This window comes from Cheilinus undulatus, linkage group 13, assembly GCF_018320785.1.
Source record: "Cheilinus undulatus linkage group 13, ASM1832078v1, whole genome shotgun sequence".
Classification (NCBI taxonomy): domain Eukaryota; kingdom Metazoa; phylum Chordata; class Actinopteri; order Labriformes; family Labridae; genus Cheilinus; species Cheilinus undulatus.
Genome location: NC_054877.1, coordinates 22,224,371 through 22,239,621, shown reverse-complemented (window position 1 = coordinate 22,239,621; position 15,251 = coordinate 22,224,371). Strand labels below are relative to the sequence as shown.

Below are 15,251 nucleotides of genomic sequence, written 5' to 3'. Positions count from 1 at the left end.
ATTAAATATTTCACTTCTCTGCACCTGTGTATGCTCAGTGTTTGTTAAAATTTAAAAACAGAGCTTCTATTAATAATGTCTCAGCAGCAAGGCTGCACATAAGGGGATATAAAAGGGAGAGTTTTCCTGGGGCCCTGCCAAATTAGGGGCCAATGGAGGTCAGCAAGGTGAATGTTCAGGTGGTAACCATTCGATATTTAACCTGGGTATTAACCACTCTTTCCAAATCAACAATGTTTTTTTAACTTCTTTTTGCTGTAGTACAATATAACAATTTTCAAAACCCTCTTCTCTAAATGCAGAATCACTTGTTTTGTTAAAGTTAACAATGTGGATGGGCCCGTTGAACTAAACTATTAGGAAAGACTACAGCTACGCCATAATGTGCACAAACATGAGGAGGCCTGAAAATAAAGTAGAAGAATCTGAGACACCCCTCCCTGAGCTGCCACCTTATCGTGGTGGAGGGGTTTGCGTGTCTCAATGATCCTAGGAGCTATGTTGTCAGGGGCTTCATGCCCCTGGTAGGGTCTCCCAAGGCAAACAGGTCCTAGGTGAGGGACCAGACAAAGTGCGGCTCAAAAACCTCAAATGACAGAGCAGCGTAACGGTGTCATTGAGACTTCACATTGAGTATGAACGGGCCGTGTTCTGTGCCTCTATTGTTGAGGCGGCTGATAGGAGCTGTGGCTGTAAGGTGGTCGGTGCCTGTCGTGGCGGTACCCTCCGAACCTGCTGGTGGACACCGTCAGTGAAGGATGCCGTCAAGCTGAAGAAGGAGTCTTATCGGGCCTTTTTGGCTTGTGGGACTCCAGAGGCAGCTGACAGGTAGCTGCAGGTCAAGCGGTTTGCAGCTTCAGAAGTTGCCAAGGCAAAAACTTGGACGTGGGAGGAGTTCCGAGAGGCCATGGAGAATGACTTTCGTACGGCTTCAAGAAGATAATGACCCACCATCCGGCGTCTCAGGAGAGGGAAGCAGTGCGCTGTCAACACCTTGTATGGTGGGGATGGCATGCTGTTGACCTCGACTCGGGACGTTGTGGGTCGGTGGAAGGAGTACTTCGAAGACCTCCTCAATCCCATCAACACGCCTTCCAGTGAGGAAGCAGAGTCTGGGGGCTCAGGTGTGGGCTCTTCTATCTCTGGGGCTGAGGCTGCCGAGATGGTCAAAGAGCTCCTTGGTGGCAGGGCCCCGGGGGTGGATGAGATCTGCCCTGAGTTCCTCAAGGCTCTGGATGTTGTAGGGCTGTCTTGGTTGACACACCTTTGCAACATTGCATGGATATCAGGGACAGTGCCCCTGGATTGGCAGACTGGGGTGGTGGTTCCCCTCTTTAAGAAGGGGGACCGGAGGGTGTGTTCCAATTATAGGGGGATCACCCTTCTAAGCCTCCCTGGAAAGGTCTATTCAGGGGTCCTTGAGAGGAGGGTCCGTCAGATAGTTGATCCTCAGATCCAGGAGGAGCAATGTGGTTTTTGTCTTGGCCATGGAACAGCAGACCAGCTCTACACTCTCAGTAGGGTCCTGGAGGGTGCCCAACTAGTCTACATGTGTTTTGTAGACCTGGAGAAGGCATTCAACCGTGGCCCATGGGGAATCCTGTGGAGGGTGCTCTGGGAGTATGGGGTGCCGGACCCCCTGATAAGGGCTGTTCGGTCCCTGTACGGCTGGTACCATAGCTTAGTCCGCATTGCCGGAAGTAAGTCAGACTCGTTTCCAGTGTGGGTTGGACTCCACCAGGGCTGTTCTTTATCACTGGTTCTGTTCATAACTTTCATGGACAGAATTTCTAAGCGCAGCAAGGGCGTCGAGGGGGTCTGGTTTGGTGGCCACAGGATCAGCTCTCTGCTTTTTGCGGATGATGTGGTTCTGTTGGCTCCATCAGGCCGTGACCTCCAGCTCTCACTGGAACGGTTCGCAACAGAGTGTGAAGCAGCTGGGATGAGAATCAGCACCTCCAAATCTGAGGCCATGGTCCTCAGTCGGAAAAGGGTGGAATGCCCTCTCCAGGTTGGGGATGAGATCCTGCCCCAAGTGGAGGAGCTCAAGTTACTCGGGGTCTTGTTCACGAGTGAGGGAAGAATGGAATGGGAGATTGACAGGCAGATCGGTGCGGCGTCAGCAGTGACGCAGTCTCTGCATTGGTCTGTCGTGGTGAATAAAGAGCTGAGTCGAAAGGCGAAGCTCTCTATTTACCGGTTGATCTACATTCCTACCCTCACCTATGGCCATGAACTGTGGGTTGTGACCGAAAGGACGAGATCACAGATACAGGCAGCTGAAATTAGTTTCCTCCGCAGGGTTGGTGGGCTCTCCCTTAGAGATAGGGTGAGACACTTGACCATCTGGGAGAGACTCGGAGTAGAGCCGCTCCTCTGCGTTGAGAGGAGCCAGATGAGGTGGCTCGGGCATCTGATCCGATGCCTCCTGGACGCCTCCCTGGTGAGGTGTTCCAAGCATGTCCCACTGGGAGGAGGCCCTGGGGAAGACCCAGGACACGCTGGAGAGACTATGCCGCACGGCTGGCCTGGGAACGCCTCGGGGAGAGGGAAGTCTGAGCTTCCCTGCTTAGGCTGCTGCCCCCACGACCCGACCTCGGATAAGTGGGAGAAGATGGACGGAATCTGAGACAAGGTTGAGGCAAAAATGATTAATTAATTGCAAAAAGTAGCCAAAAAAAGTGACAAAAAGGAGTTAAAGTGGCAAGCATTGGTTGAAAGGGCAAAAATGGGTTAAAGGAGTTAAAATTTGATAAAAGTGGGAAAAAAGAGATTGATAAGAGGGAAAAGGGCAAAAATTGGAAGGAAAAAGTGTCGGAAAGGTGTTTAACAGTTGTAAAAAAATTGGGTAATTGTGGCAAATGTAGGCAAAAAAAAGAGAAAATGGGTCAAAAGTGGCAAAAATGGGTTAAAGGAGGTCAAGATGCCAAAAAACTATTTAAAAAAAATGATAAAAGTGACAATTTAGAGTTAAAAATAGGTTGAAAAGGGCAAAAAGAGGCTCAATGGGCAGCATAAGGAGTTAAAAGTGACAAAAATGGGAGGCAGGTGGCCTAGTGGTTTAAGGCACATCCCCTTAACGCAGTTGGCCTAGGTTCCAATACGGCCTGTGGCACTGTTCTCTCCCCAGTTCTCTCTTCCCGGTTTCTGATTCCGTCCACTATCCTCCTCTGTCAATAAAGGCATAAAATGCCCAAAAATAAATCTTTAAAAAAAAGTGACAAAATGGCTTAAATGTACCAAACATAGGCAGAAAAAGTGGTGAAAGCAGGTTATAAAGTGGGCAAAAAGTGGAAAAAGGGGTTGAAGGAGGCAAAAGGTGCCCAAAAAGTGATAAAGTTGGCAGGAAAATGTGCCCAGTAACATAAATATATATCTTTTCAAGATTACAACCCAATAAAAGCTTTGCACACACTTTTCAGCTCCAAAATGAAGTAGAAACAGTGCCAACAATATTGCTACTGATCCAACACACACTGATATCATCAATAAATCACAACTGGGCTGGGCCCATTCACTGAGATTTTTCAGGGGCACAGCCAAGTCTGTGGGCAGGCCTGCTCAGAAGAAAACAAATAAAAAGTCAAACCTGTCGAACTCTGAAAATGGGAATCTGTTCTATATGGTTATAAAAATGCCTGAAATTTGTATAAATGTCTTTGTGTGACATTAAAAAAACTTGTGCTGTAACGTTATTTTTCATGCCTAAAAAAACATGACTGTGGGCGTAGGTGTCAAAGGAAGACAGAATACTGCAGAAACAAACTTTTTTTTTTCAGTTTTTCACTGGTAACTGCACTAACCACTGCTCAATGACTCCTTCTGGTTAAGAAATGAATGGGGAGACATGAGAGGATTAGCAGGAAGTTGGCAGCAGGATAACAGAAGTGGAAGTAGAAGAAGAAGAAGTCACCAGAGGTGGAAAGAAGTTATGAGATTAATGTTGACAAGTGAACAACAATTCTGCTCTTCACCTTTAAAGGGCTGTTCTACATTTCTCTGCTGATCAGAGCATAAAGCATCAAAGTATGACATTGAAATATATCAATGTAAAACACATCACAGAATCACTGTACTGTGATTTAATCTTCATGGACCATACCATGCCATTCCAATTCCTTTCAGCTGTGTTGATTTTGTTGACTTTTGTGCTTCAGTTTGTTACAACTTTTAGTTTGATTCAAGACTTTCTTTGCAAGACTTAATTGTTAATATATTTTATCCATTCCTGAGTTCGTGTCTTTGCTTTATCTGTTAAAGCAACATTCAATTCTAAAGGGCTATATTAATAAAGTTATTATTGTCATATGTATTTTTCTGTTGTTTAATTCCGTACATATTCGACAAAGTCTGGAGATTACTGATGTCAAAATATCCCTTCAGAAAGTGCCATTAAAAGTTACTTCTTGTCAGGGCAACAGTTAAAAATCCAACTCATACTAGCAACAGATCAGATCGATTTTTTTGGCACAGAATACACAGTTATTCTCAGAAAATGTTTACAAGACAACTTACAAATGTTCTTATTCAAGTAAATTAAATTAAATTATTATTATTGCCCAATTAACACAGTACTGTTACAATATTTTCAAATTCTTTCTCATTTATCAATCATTTAAAACAGTGTGATCTGTATATTGACTACACTGCTGTAGGGCAGATCATAGCTGTTTATTTTGGGGGCTGTCATGTACTGTACTCCACTTATATTGTTGATGAAGTTTAGAGTAATTTGCTCCACATGTTAGGAGAATCTACCATGAAATTTTCAGGGATTTCTTTGGAAGATTTTTTTTAATATATTGGGGAAATGCTTAAAAATTTTAAAGTATAGTTAATGGAAATTTTTGGGGTTTTTTTGTATATTTTTGGAGAGTCTGCATGTTTTGAGGAAAATTTGCTTGAAAATTTTTTTGACATTTTCATTGGAATACAGGAAATTTGGAAATCATCGGACATTTTCACTGAAATTTGAGCAATGTTTTTGAATTTTGGTGAGAATTTACTTACAAAATTATAATTATTTTTATGTAAATTTTGGATTTTTTCTGAATTTTGTTGATTTGTTTGGGAATTTGGGGGAGGTTTGTCATGTCTGGGGAAAGTTCCCTAGTTTTCATGAAATTTCTTGAGAATGTTTTTGTTAATTTGGGGGAATCTGATGTGGAATTTCAGGGAGAATTTGCCTCAAAATTCTGGGCGATTTCCTAGATTTCAGGATGGTATTGTTGGGGAAATTGTTATTAGAATATTAGGCTTTATGATAAAGCTTCACTGAAATATTTGGGGAATATTTAAAGAGATTTTGAGGTAGTTTTTGTGTGATACTTTATAAATTTGTTAAAGATTTTTTGTAGAAATTTTAGGTGATTTATTTGAAATTTTAGGGAATTTATGTCAATTTTGAAAAGGGAAAATTTCCAAGAAACTCCAAAATTTTTTGTGGAAATTTATTATTGATTGGCCTTAACAAGACCTTGTGGTCCATCACTAAATAAACAAGAAAAATGAAGAAAAAGAAAAATTACTCCCCAATCCCTCTATCAATGACCGACACTGTTTCTTACTGACTGAAGACCCCCAACTACTGGCTGACTGGCTGATAGCCTAAACAGATGATCTAAAACCAGTGCTGGATTTTCTGCAGGACTTTCTGTACATTTATTGACATCATTTCTGGTGAAAACTAATTTCTATTCAATGACAAGGCTGCCTTTAAACCTGTCGGGTAATAAGTGGGAGAAAAATGCATTCCAAACAAAAGCTCAGGTCTCAGGAGGTAAAAGATGACAGATTTTTTTTTTTTTTTTTTTTTCAAAACAAAATATTTCTTTGAGTCAGTTTCATCAGTCCCTAGCATCTCTGTTATGGAATATCCAATAAACTGACTCTTCCTTTGGTCACAATGTTCATCAGCATCACAAATATATATAAAAATATCATCAACAGAGTGGGAAAACCCCCGGGCTTAAGAGTGTCGCTACGCTGGCAATGCTGTAATAGGCTATGTTCAGGGATTAGGCTGCCGATTCATCCAAAATGAAAAGTAATTACTCAAAGCTTTATGACATAACTGCCATGCCAAGAGATATGTACAGTTATGCAACAACATTGACTTCAAGCTTTTACAAGGATATATCTTCAGATTTGGAACATATTGTCTGATTGAACACAAAAGAAGAAGAAACTGGTGTTTGAACATAACAGTCGGCGCCCTATAGCCCAGAGGTGAGCTGGGAGTTACAGCACTGGCTGTTCTTTTCTCACAAAAACAACATTTTGTTCAATATTTTATAAACACATTAATAGCATGCACGAAGGGGGAGTTTCATGTTCATTTCATCAGGAGGGCCCTTGGATAAAAATAAAAATACAGATCAAACACAGCCACTCATATCAAAAATCTAACTTTGATCCTAAGTAAGATTAACAGAACCACAACTGGGATGGAAAATAATCAGCTGCCAGTTTAAAATTAACTTGTACTACATGTGCATATGTGGTTTTTGGATGCTGTTCTCTCATTTAAAAATTAAACAAACGTTATGCAAGACTGTAAAGAAAGAAAAAAAGCCCATCTTTCATGTATGAAAAGCAAAAACTGTCCTCTAAATAACCTTGCATATCAATCAAGTTCTATTTCGGACACTCCACCATTACCCAAGTGGTGTCCAACACTCCCGCCACTCAATCTGCTGCAGGATGAGAAGATTATACACTCATCAGGGAGCCTCAGCTGAGAGCATATTAAATGAAACTGGCATATCTGAGAGCAGCCTGTATTGCTATGAGAACGCTACTCTTAGTTTTTTAGAGAAAATATATTCCACTGCGCAGTGACCCAGATAGTCAGAACACATCCTACCAGCCCTGCGGCTCAGTAGCTCAAAGTGGAGGCTTTTACCGAGGCGATTCTCTCTGCCTGAGCCTCACAAAAAAACTGTATTAAAACTTTCAGAGAGTCTTTTATCAATGAGAAGCCGAGGCGTTAAGGCTCAAACGTCAGGAGCTTGGATACGGCTAAACCAGACCTTGACATGTATAAATAGCAAGTTTCTCATTCTATTGTCTTTACTGTCTTTTGGAGATAAATGTGCAAATAAACTCTAAAAACTGTGCAGCAGATATCTGTCTCGCTTCCTGAGTACTACTGAAGTGCCCTTAATCAAGGCATAAAACCCTCAACCACTCAGATGACACAGCTTTGTTGGCTGTAGCCCTCACTCTTATACAGAAAAATTATTTACCACCTTGGATGTTTTATCCTTTATCATGGTCAATATCATTGTTTTTCTTTTTCTTAAGCCCCGACCCAAAAAATTAAGGAATCTCAAAGTGAAAACAGATTTGTACAAAGTACTGGAGATTAAAAAATATATATATGTGATGTCAAATGAGTGATTGCACAAATATTCACCCCCTTTAAGTCAGTATTTAGTAGATGCACCTTTGGCTGCAAACACAGCACTGAGTCTTTGTGGATAAGTCTCAATCAGGCTTGCACATCTGGACGCTGAGATTTTGCAGCGCTGCTATTTTATTCCATTCTCCTGTGCAAAACTGCTCAAGCTCTGTCAGGTTGCACAAGGTGGGACATGGAAAGCCCTTTACTAGACCAACCACAAATTCTCTATTGGATTGAGGTCTGGGCTTTGACTCAGCCACTCCAGAACATTCACTCTGTTGTCTTCAAACTGTTTCTGTGATGCAGAGAAGCATCCCCACAGCATGATGCTGCCACCACTGGGCTTTAGTTGGGATGGTGTGTTTGTGGTGATGTGCAGTGTTTGGTGTCCACCAAGCATAGCATCTTGTCTGATGGCAAAAATGCACCATTTTGGTCTTTTTGCCATTCACCCATAAGGCTTTGACTGGTGGAGAACCTGGGCAACAGCTGTTGTGTTCAGAGTCTCTCTAATCTCAGCTGCTGAAGCTTGTAACTCCTTCAGAGTAGTCATAGGTGTCTTGGTGGCCTCTCTCACTAGTCTCCTTCTTTCACTCAGTTTGTGTGGATAGTCTGATCCAGGCAGATCTAGAAATGTGCCATATTCCTTCCATTTCTGGATGATGGATGTAACTGAACTCCAGGGGATGTTCTCTGAGAGTGTTCTTTTGTCTTCATGGTATAATGGTAGCCAGGAATACTGACTAACCAGTGACTGGACCTTCCAGACACAGGTGTCTTTATACTACAATCACTTTAACACATTTACTGCACTCAGCATCCACATTTCACTAATTGTGAGACTACTTGAACCAATTGGCTGGACCTCTGCGGAATTAAACCAGTCACTTTAAAGGGGGTGAATATTTATGCCGTCACTTATTTTACCTTACATATTTTTTATTTACTTTGTGAAAATCTGATTTCACTTTGAAATTAAAGAATTTTTTTTGTATTTTGTCAAAAAAGCCAAATTATATTGACCATGATCAATTTAATAAATCAATAAAAGGCTTAAACCTCCAAGGGGGTGACTACCTTTTGAAGGCGCTGTATCTGTCCATCAATGAATTTGTGTAGGAACCCAGAAACCTTTCCTCTTCTCCCTCCTTCTAAGCACCCTAAGGTGTAAAAAAATTCTAATTCACATCCTCATTCTCTCATTTTTTAATTTATCATGTATCAGTACTTGCCCCTATACTGATTGGCTTCAGCTAATGTTAGTCATTGGCTTCTTGGCTTCTATAGAGGATCTGGTCTGGTCCCTGCGTCAGCTCCGGAGATGAGGTATAATAAATATGCTGGTTCTTCATATTGATTATGATAATTGTTGCTATGAGAGTGAATTTATAACTGAACAGAAGAAGATGTGTGCATAATGCCTTTATCTTGCAGCATTTCCTCCAGCAGTCTGATAGATGGAGATAGATACTTTGTTAATCCTGAGGGAAGTTCACATCATTGACTTCACTGATGTTTTTTAATGTACAGTAGAACTGAACCTAGAGTGATGAGGAATCTCTCTGACTGGATCAGAGACAAAAATAAACATAAAATCAGGCAGCCACTGAAAGGTTCTTTCGATTCCTGGTGAGATCTTGTTGTAATTATAGCTTGTCAGGCATGGTAAAACGGCATGATAAGACATCCAACTGTCAGACCCTCCCTCATTTGTTCCTTCCTGACTCCAGACCCCCAGAGCTGGCCTTCATCTGCTCTTTATCACAACACCTATATAACTATATATAACCCCTCCACAGCATCTGCACACCCAGTGGCTGCTCAGGTCCCCACTGACATGAGATACATAATCAACAGTTAGACATCACAGAGAACTAAGGAGCTGAGGAGACATGACACTGGGCGGGAGAGGCTAAGAGCAGAGCAGAATGATGACTGTACATTTAAAATCTACTTTGAGTCTAAAGAAATGAATGGCTAACACTACCTTATGGTAAGTTTCCTCTGGTTATTTAAGCAGTGTTGGGGAATTTACTTTAAAATCTAGTGGACAAAGCAACAGGTAATTCAAACTACACAACACTGGAGCTATTCCCTAGAAAAAAAAGCAAAAAATCCCCTAAAAAAACAATACTTACAATAATTCTACATGGGTAATATCAACCTCAACCACAATATTCCCTTATTAGTCTCCTTTCAGCACCTGTTTCAATGTGTTTAAAATCAGGGTGAACCAATTCGCACAGTGAGATTAAATACTGTAATGTGTTTGGGGTGTGTAAAGGTTTTAGGCATATAGGCTGCTACGGATTCATCATGAGACCACAGTTTCGGAAAAAAAGATTCAAGCTCAACAAATGGCAACATACACGTGTCACTCGGCAGCCAAAGTCAAGCTCGATAGCATCTCTTTTGTCTGGGTCTTTTCACCACTGGTGATACACCCAGAGAAAGCAAGTGGATTGTTGGACCCTTGGGGCGTCCACAGCACAACTGGGGGCTGGCAACCCACGCACCTGGACAGTACCCTAGGACAGGGGTTCTCAACCTCGACAGCCAATGACCCCCAAAATAAGGGTGCCAGAGACTGGGGACCCCCACTGTACCTGAAGGTGGTTAGTACAGCCATGAACATTCAAGAATAGTCATGTGCTGACAATGCCATCCACAAGGGGGGAAAAAGGGGAGAGCTTTCTGCGGCCCAGCCATAAAGTCAGCAAAATTATGGCCCAATGTAATATCAATTTGTGATAATCTGAATAATAGCCACTATTATCAAAGCAATTTTTTAATCAATTAGTGCCTTAGTGTACAGTTGTAATAAAAAATGTGAATCCCTTTATTAAAATCAGAAATAAATTGTGTTAAAAATTACAAAAAAATGGTGGAAAAGGTGGTGAAATGGATTTTAAAAGTTGCAGAAATGGGTTAAAAGTGGCAAAAACAGGTTAAAATGTGGCCAATCTGGTGTAAAGTGGCAAAAATGGGTAAAAAGAAGCAAAAATAAGCCCCAATTGTGCAAAAAAGTACTTTTTTTTTTAAAAGGCATCTGGCAACCCCCTCGCAAGGGGGTCCCGACCCCAACATTGAGAATCACTAACCTAGGACACACTTACTCTTCACATCTGCCCCTTACCCTGCCCTAAACATGCTGACAGTGTTTATTCATTCCCCATGACTAGTAGTATGCAAGAACATCCAGAGCACAATCTGGGTTGTGTCCATACTTCTCGCTCTCTGGCAGATCTACCCACTACTGTAGCATCAATTTTCTGCCACAACATCTACAAGTTCTGCACAGTACTGTTTTTGACAATAAAATCTGCAAAAACAATATACAAGTTGATACTGAAAAATGTACTCACTATTTTAGGGGTTTTGCAGGTTGCAGGCAACATAAAATGCAAACAAAAAAAAGCATTTTCCATCTTTTTTCTCTAATGAGCTAGTGTCACTGAAGACAGACTAACCAATTCACAGTGAACTTATTGCTACAAGTTGGCAGCAGCAGTATTGTGTGGAGTTAGTTGTCTCACCTCCTATAGCCAAACCACTTGAAAGAGCTCCCTTTTTACATTAGCTGACCTGCTGCTCTCACTTTCAGACATGTTTGGGCTGCTGCTGCTGTTGTTGTTGGGTTTGTGTCATGCCAGGGAACATGATGAGTCATCCAACATTTCTTCAGTCAGAATCTGAAATTGGCTTTTTGACTCACTGACCAAATTGGCAAGTAGATGAAAAACATCATCTAGGCCTGCAGCCAAAATAAGACACTCTTCTGTGTCACGTGTAGATTAGCCAAAGCACTGTATGTTACCTGTAATCACATTGTGTTAGGTCTGTTTTGTTGATTTAGAGTGGCCTGTCTCTGATAATTTGGTTTTCTTGGTCTGGGTGAGATGAAACACACTTTTTCCTCTAAAACTGTTGTTGTGTCATTTGTCTCACTGGTCCTAAACAACAAGATAAAGGAATCGATGCTGCCGGAGCAGTTTTTATTCACACGCCAAAAGATAGGTTCCTTACTCATATAAAACAATATCAGAGAGACTGGCATTAAAGGTGTAGTGTGTAACATTTTGCCTCATAGCATTTACAGAACAAACTTGATAAAAAATAAAACAATATTCATAAGTGGGCCTGTCTAAGTAAATGTTAAATCACCTAAGGGAAACTAACTCACCATACAGACCTGAAAGAAATAAAAGAGCAGGAAAAATAAAATATTTTGTATCACATGGTGCAGATAACTTCTGACTTGTCCACTAAACTTTTTTTTTTTTAAGATTTATTTTTGGGCTTTTCATGCCTTTATTCTATAGAGGAGGACAGTGGATAGAGTCAGAAACGGGAGAGAGAGTGGGGAGAGACATGCAGAAGAGGGCCACGAGCCAGATTCGAACCAGGCTGTCCAAGTACATGGGTAGCACCTGTTAGGCTGACAGTTAGGCTATCTGTGCGCCCAATAAACATCTGTATTTTAAAGTAAAAGGAAAAATTATGGAGCAAAGATTAAGTTACTGCACGTGGGTCAATAACATGACGTGCACATTTTTGTGTCTTAATCTTTCCCGAAAAAAAATCAATTTGTTAACGGCATACATTAATTTATTCAATGAAACAGACTTTAACACATTTCAGTGTGTTTGAACAATATGATTAATTTTATACCCTAAGAATGCTAGGTGGCACAACCATTGGAGTAAATTAACAGATTACTGTCACCGTTAAAAACAGATTTTTAAATTGTGAAAAATTAAAATAATACTTTGGCATGATTTTATGGTTGAAATCTTTGAAAGCATTTTTACCCTTGTAAATCATCGGATAAAGTTTCATTTTCAAATAATATGGTAAAACAGGTTGTAGCATAATTTATCTACCACATAGCTCCATTTGACACTCATGGCCAAGTTAAATGGTTTAAAGATCCTTTTCAAGGAAATATAAAAACATTTATTTTCAGTCACAGGTAGGTGCATACACTTTCACTGTCAAGTTTTACAACCAGTGAGAGACTGCTCAAAATGTACTTCGTCATAAAACTCTTAATTTTATTTTAAAAATATGTGTCCACTTTCCACATGTGTCTGAGTGTTTGCCTGTTTATTTGAAATTAGTTTCAAATGTTAGGTGGTGCAGCCAGTATGTCAGGTTCTCAGCATCCCTGAATTTCTGTTGTAAATTGCGTTAAAACTGTTTTTGTTTCATGTTGGATTTTTGTAAAGTCGAAAACTAAGGATAATTGACTTCATGTTTGGATATAGATCTCTTCTTTTTAAAGAAAATAGGAAACTTTGGGTAGATTGAAGTTTATGACATGAATTTACCATGGAAAAAGGAACATGTATTGGATGGAAAAGGGAATGAGGAAACAGTAAAAAGTGAAATTCTTGACTTGTTCACTAAGCTGATGTACTTCGGTATTTTACATCACCGTGGTTACATGGAGACAAAGCAGTGGCTTAACCAAACTGTGTCCAAAAAGCATGCATTTAATGAGATTTTCTAAAAATAAGGCACTAATCATGGACCTTAATTAATTTTGATTAATGCATTAATGCTGAAAACCCTAAAAGAGACACATCTTACTAAGCAAAAACTCCCCAAAACATTTCAACTCTAAGTATTCTGCAACTTCTGAGTAAACTAACTAGTGTATGAAAACACAAGCTTAATCACAGCGTTTCACATTTGTAGATGATGGAACATTGTTTACATCTCTGCTTAAGTGCAATGGTGTGTTGTGAAACTACAGTCCAAAATCCCTAAACCACTTTGTGTCATCTTAAATTACTACACTGGCTCCTTCTTGTGCTCCCATTCTTGTTGCGAGAGTGCAGACCACACTACTCTTGTTTTGGGGCTTTAAAGTTGGGTTCACGCTTCTCCCTGAGATTTAAAGTGACAGTTTGTGTGCAGCTGCATTAGCATCACTGCGAGTAAAGAACCTGCCCACGCACAGGAGCTACTTGCAAGACTACACAACGCCTACAGCTTGAAACATGAACGCAGAAACTCCACTTAGAGGCCATAAAAAAAAAAAAACCTACAAATGCTGGTAGGTCATAATCCACCATCAAAGAGGATTGAATAGAACAATAGTGGCAAAAAAATTGGGAGACAGCAGCGTTATGCATACAAAACAAGTGGGTAACAAAAGCAATGAAGAGAGCTTTTTCATGGAACTCCACTGTGCATTAACACCATTGTAGCAGCTTTTTGTTGTTCAGCCTTTGATTATTGTCCTTCATCACAATTGGGGAGTCTCTGTTATCACTGAATGTACCAAAGGACAGAAAGCATCCCAATGATTGTTTCACATTCTGGTAAAAAAATACAGCTAAATATGAAAAACATAAAGCACCTAAAAGCTTAAAAATGTATGTCATCAGCACTTGTGTCTACCTGAAAGAAATTCACCGAGTCCTTCTGTGCAGGAACAAACAGCAAAACAACTCTGGGAACAATGAAAGTCAAAGCTTCGCTGAAGGCTTATATAAACCAGAAAGTCAAATACATGTTTTATGCTTGTGAATAACAAGATGTCACACTAAAGCAAGATCGACACTTAAAAGAGCAGCAAGGCAGACACAGGAAACATGATCAAAGCGGGGAGAGACTGATTCATTCAGCAAATTCACACCTGGAAAATGCTAATTTATTAACATCCTGTCCTGCTCAGACTCGAATCAGGTCCCTGTGCGATTGCTCATCCCCTCTTTAAGTGGAGGATTCTTCTTCTCCAACGTACAGGACACGTTTTGACAAAGTGTCTCCTCCTGTCCAACAGGCTGACAGTACGATTCAGGATGTGTCAGCCAAGCAAAATAATGCAGCCGCTTCTGAAGAGAGTGCGTCCTTCACTCGCCCCTGACAACGCTGAGATCAAAAGAGACCTCAAAACATGAAACTCCAACGTTGCACTTTTGCTGAATCAATTTGCTGCATTTACAATCACCCTGGAGACGAAAACTTAACACTTCTTCTTTTCTTTTTCTCCAAAGGAAGCTCTAAATTTCTCTCCTCAGACAGACAGAAAACAGCAGAAACCATGTTTGTTTCTGCTGCTACGTGTGTTTATGTACTTGTTTTAACACACTAGAGAATTCACACATACCTGCAGAGGTCTGCTTGAACTTCTCACTCTTCTTCTTCCTCCATTTCCACGGCTTGAGAAGGCGCCCCAGGGTGGCGAACTTGCTCCGACGGCGGATGGGTGGAGTGTGGGTACCAGAGACCAAAGACTCAGAACGCATGGCTGCCAGCCTCTCTACTTCCTCAGCTGTTGGGAGAAAAAAAAAACAGTTTAGGTGAGGATGCAGAGGAGGTGATATTCTGGTAATCATGCAGGACAGCTAACAGTGAGCATAGCAGACACTTCTGCTTACAAAGAGCCAAGCAGCAGGAATCTGTGCCAAGTGGCCTCCTAAATCCCCTCGTAACTGGATGAGGTTTGGAGTGGATAAACAAACTTGCATATCAGATAGCATTACGCAGGAGTCGGAACAGTTTGAGGCTGCATCACACTGAGTGCTCGGCATTAGCTTGCCAAAACACACCAAACAGACTGATAATAAGCACCTCATTAAGGGGGAATCTTTCTACTTCTCATCAAATATTCACAAGGCCCAACCCTTTCACTGTTACGTACTGTTGGACATCAAAAGCAACCCATGTTCAGCAGTTTATTCAAACACGAACAAATAATGAAAAAGTCAGCGCATTATGTTTGAGAGATGCTGCAATCAAGGGCTGCAAACAGCTCTAATTAGAAAAAACAAGACACCAGGGTGAACACAAACTGGGATTACAAAACAGTATCCTCTAGGTACAAACTGAATCT

At 40.9% G+C, this 15,251-nt stretch overlaps 1 protein-coding gene across 3 annotated transcripts in view; it reads right to left on the bottom strand.

Moving 5' to 3' along the window:
* The window catches only part of LOC121519983 (phosphatase and actin regulator 1-like), a 127,965-nt gene that overhangs the window by 36,532 nt on the left and 76,182 nt on the right, over nt 1-15,251 (bottom strand). For all 3 annotated transcript variants that reach the window (XM_041803143.1, XM_041803144.1, XM_041803142.1), the window contains exon 2: nt 14,526-14,690. In XM_041803143.1, coding sequence (XP_041659077.1) covers nt 14,526-14,690 — 165 coding nt within the window. The remainder of the gene's footprint in view (nt 1-14,525; nt 14,691-15,251) is intronic.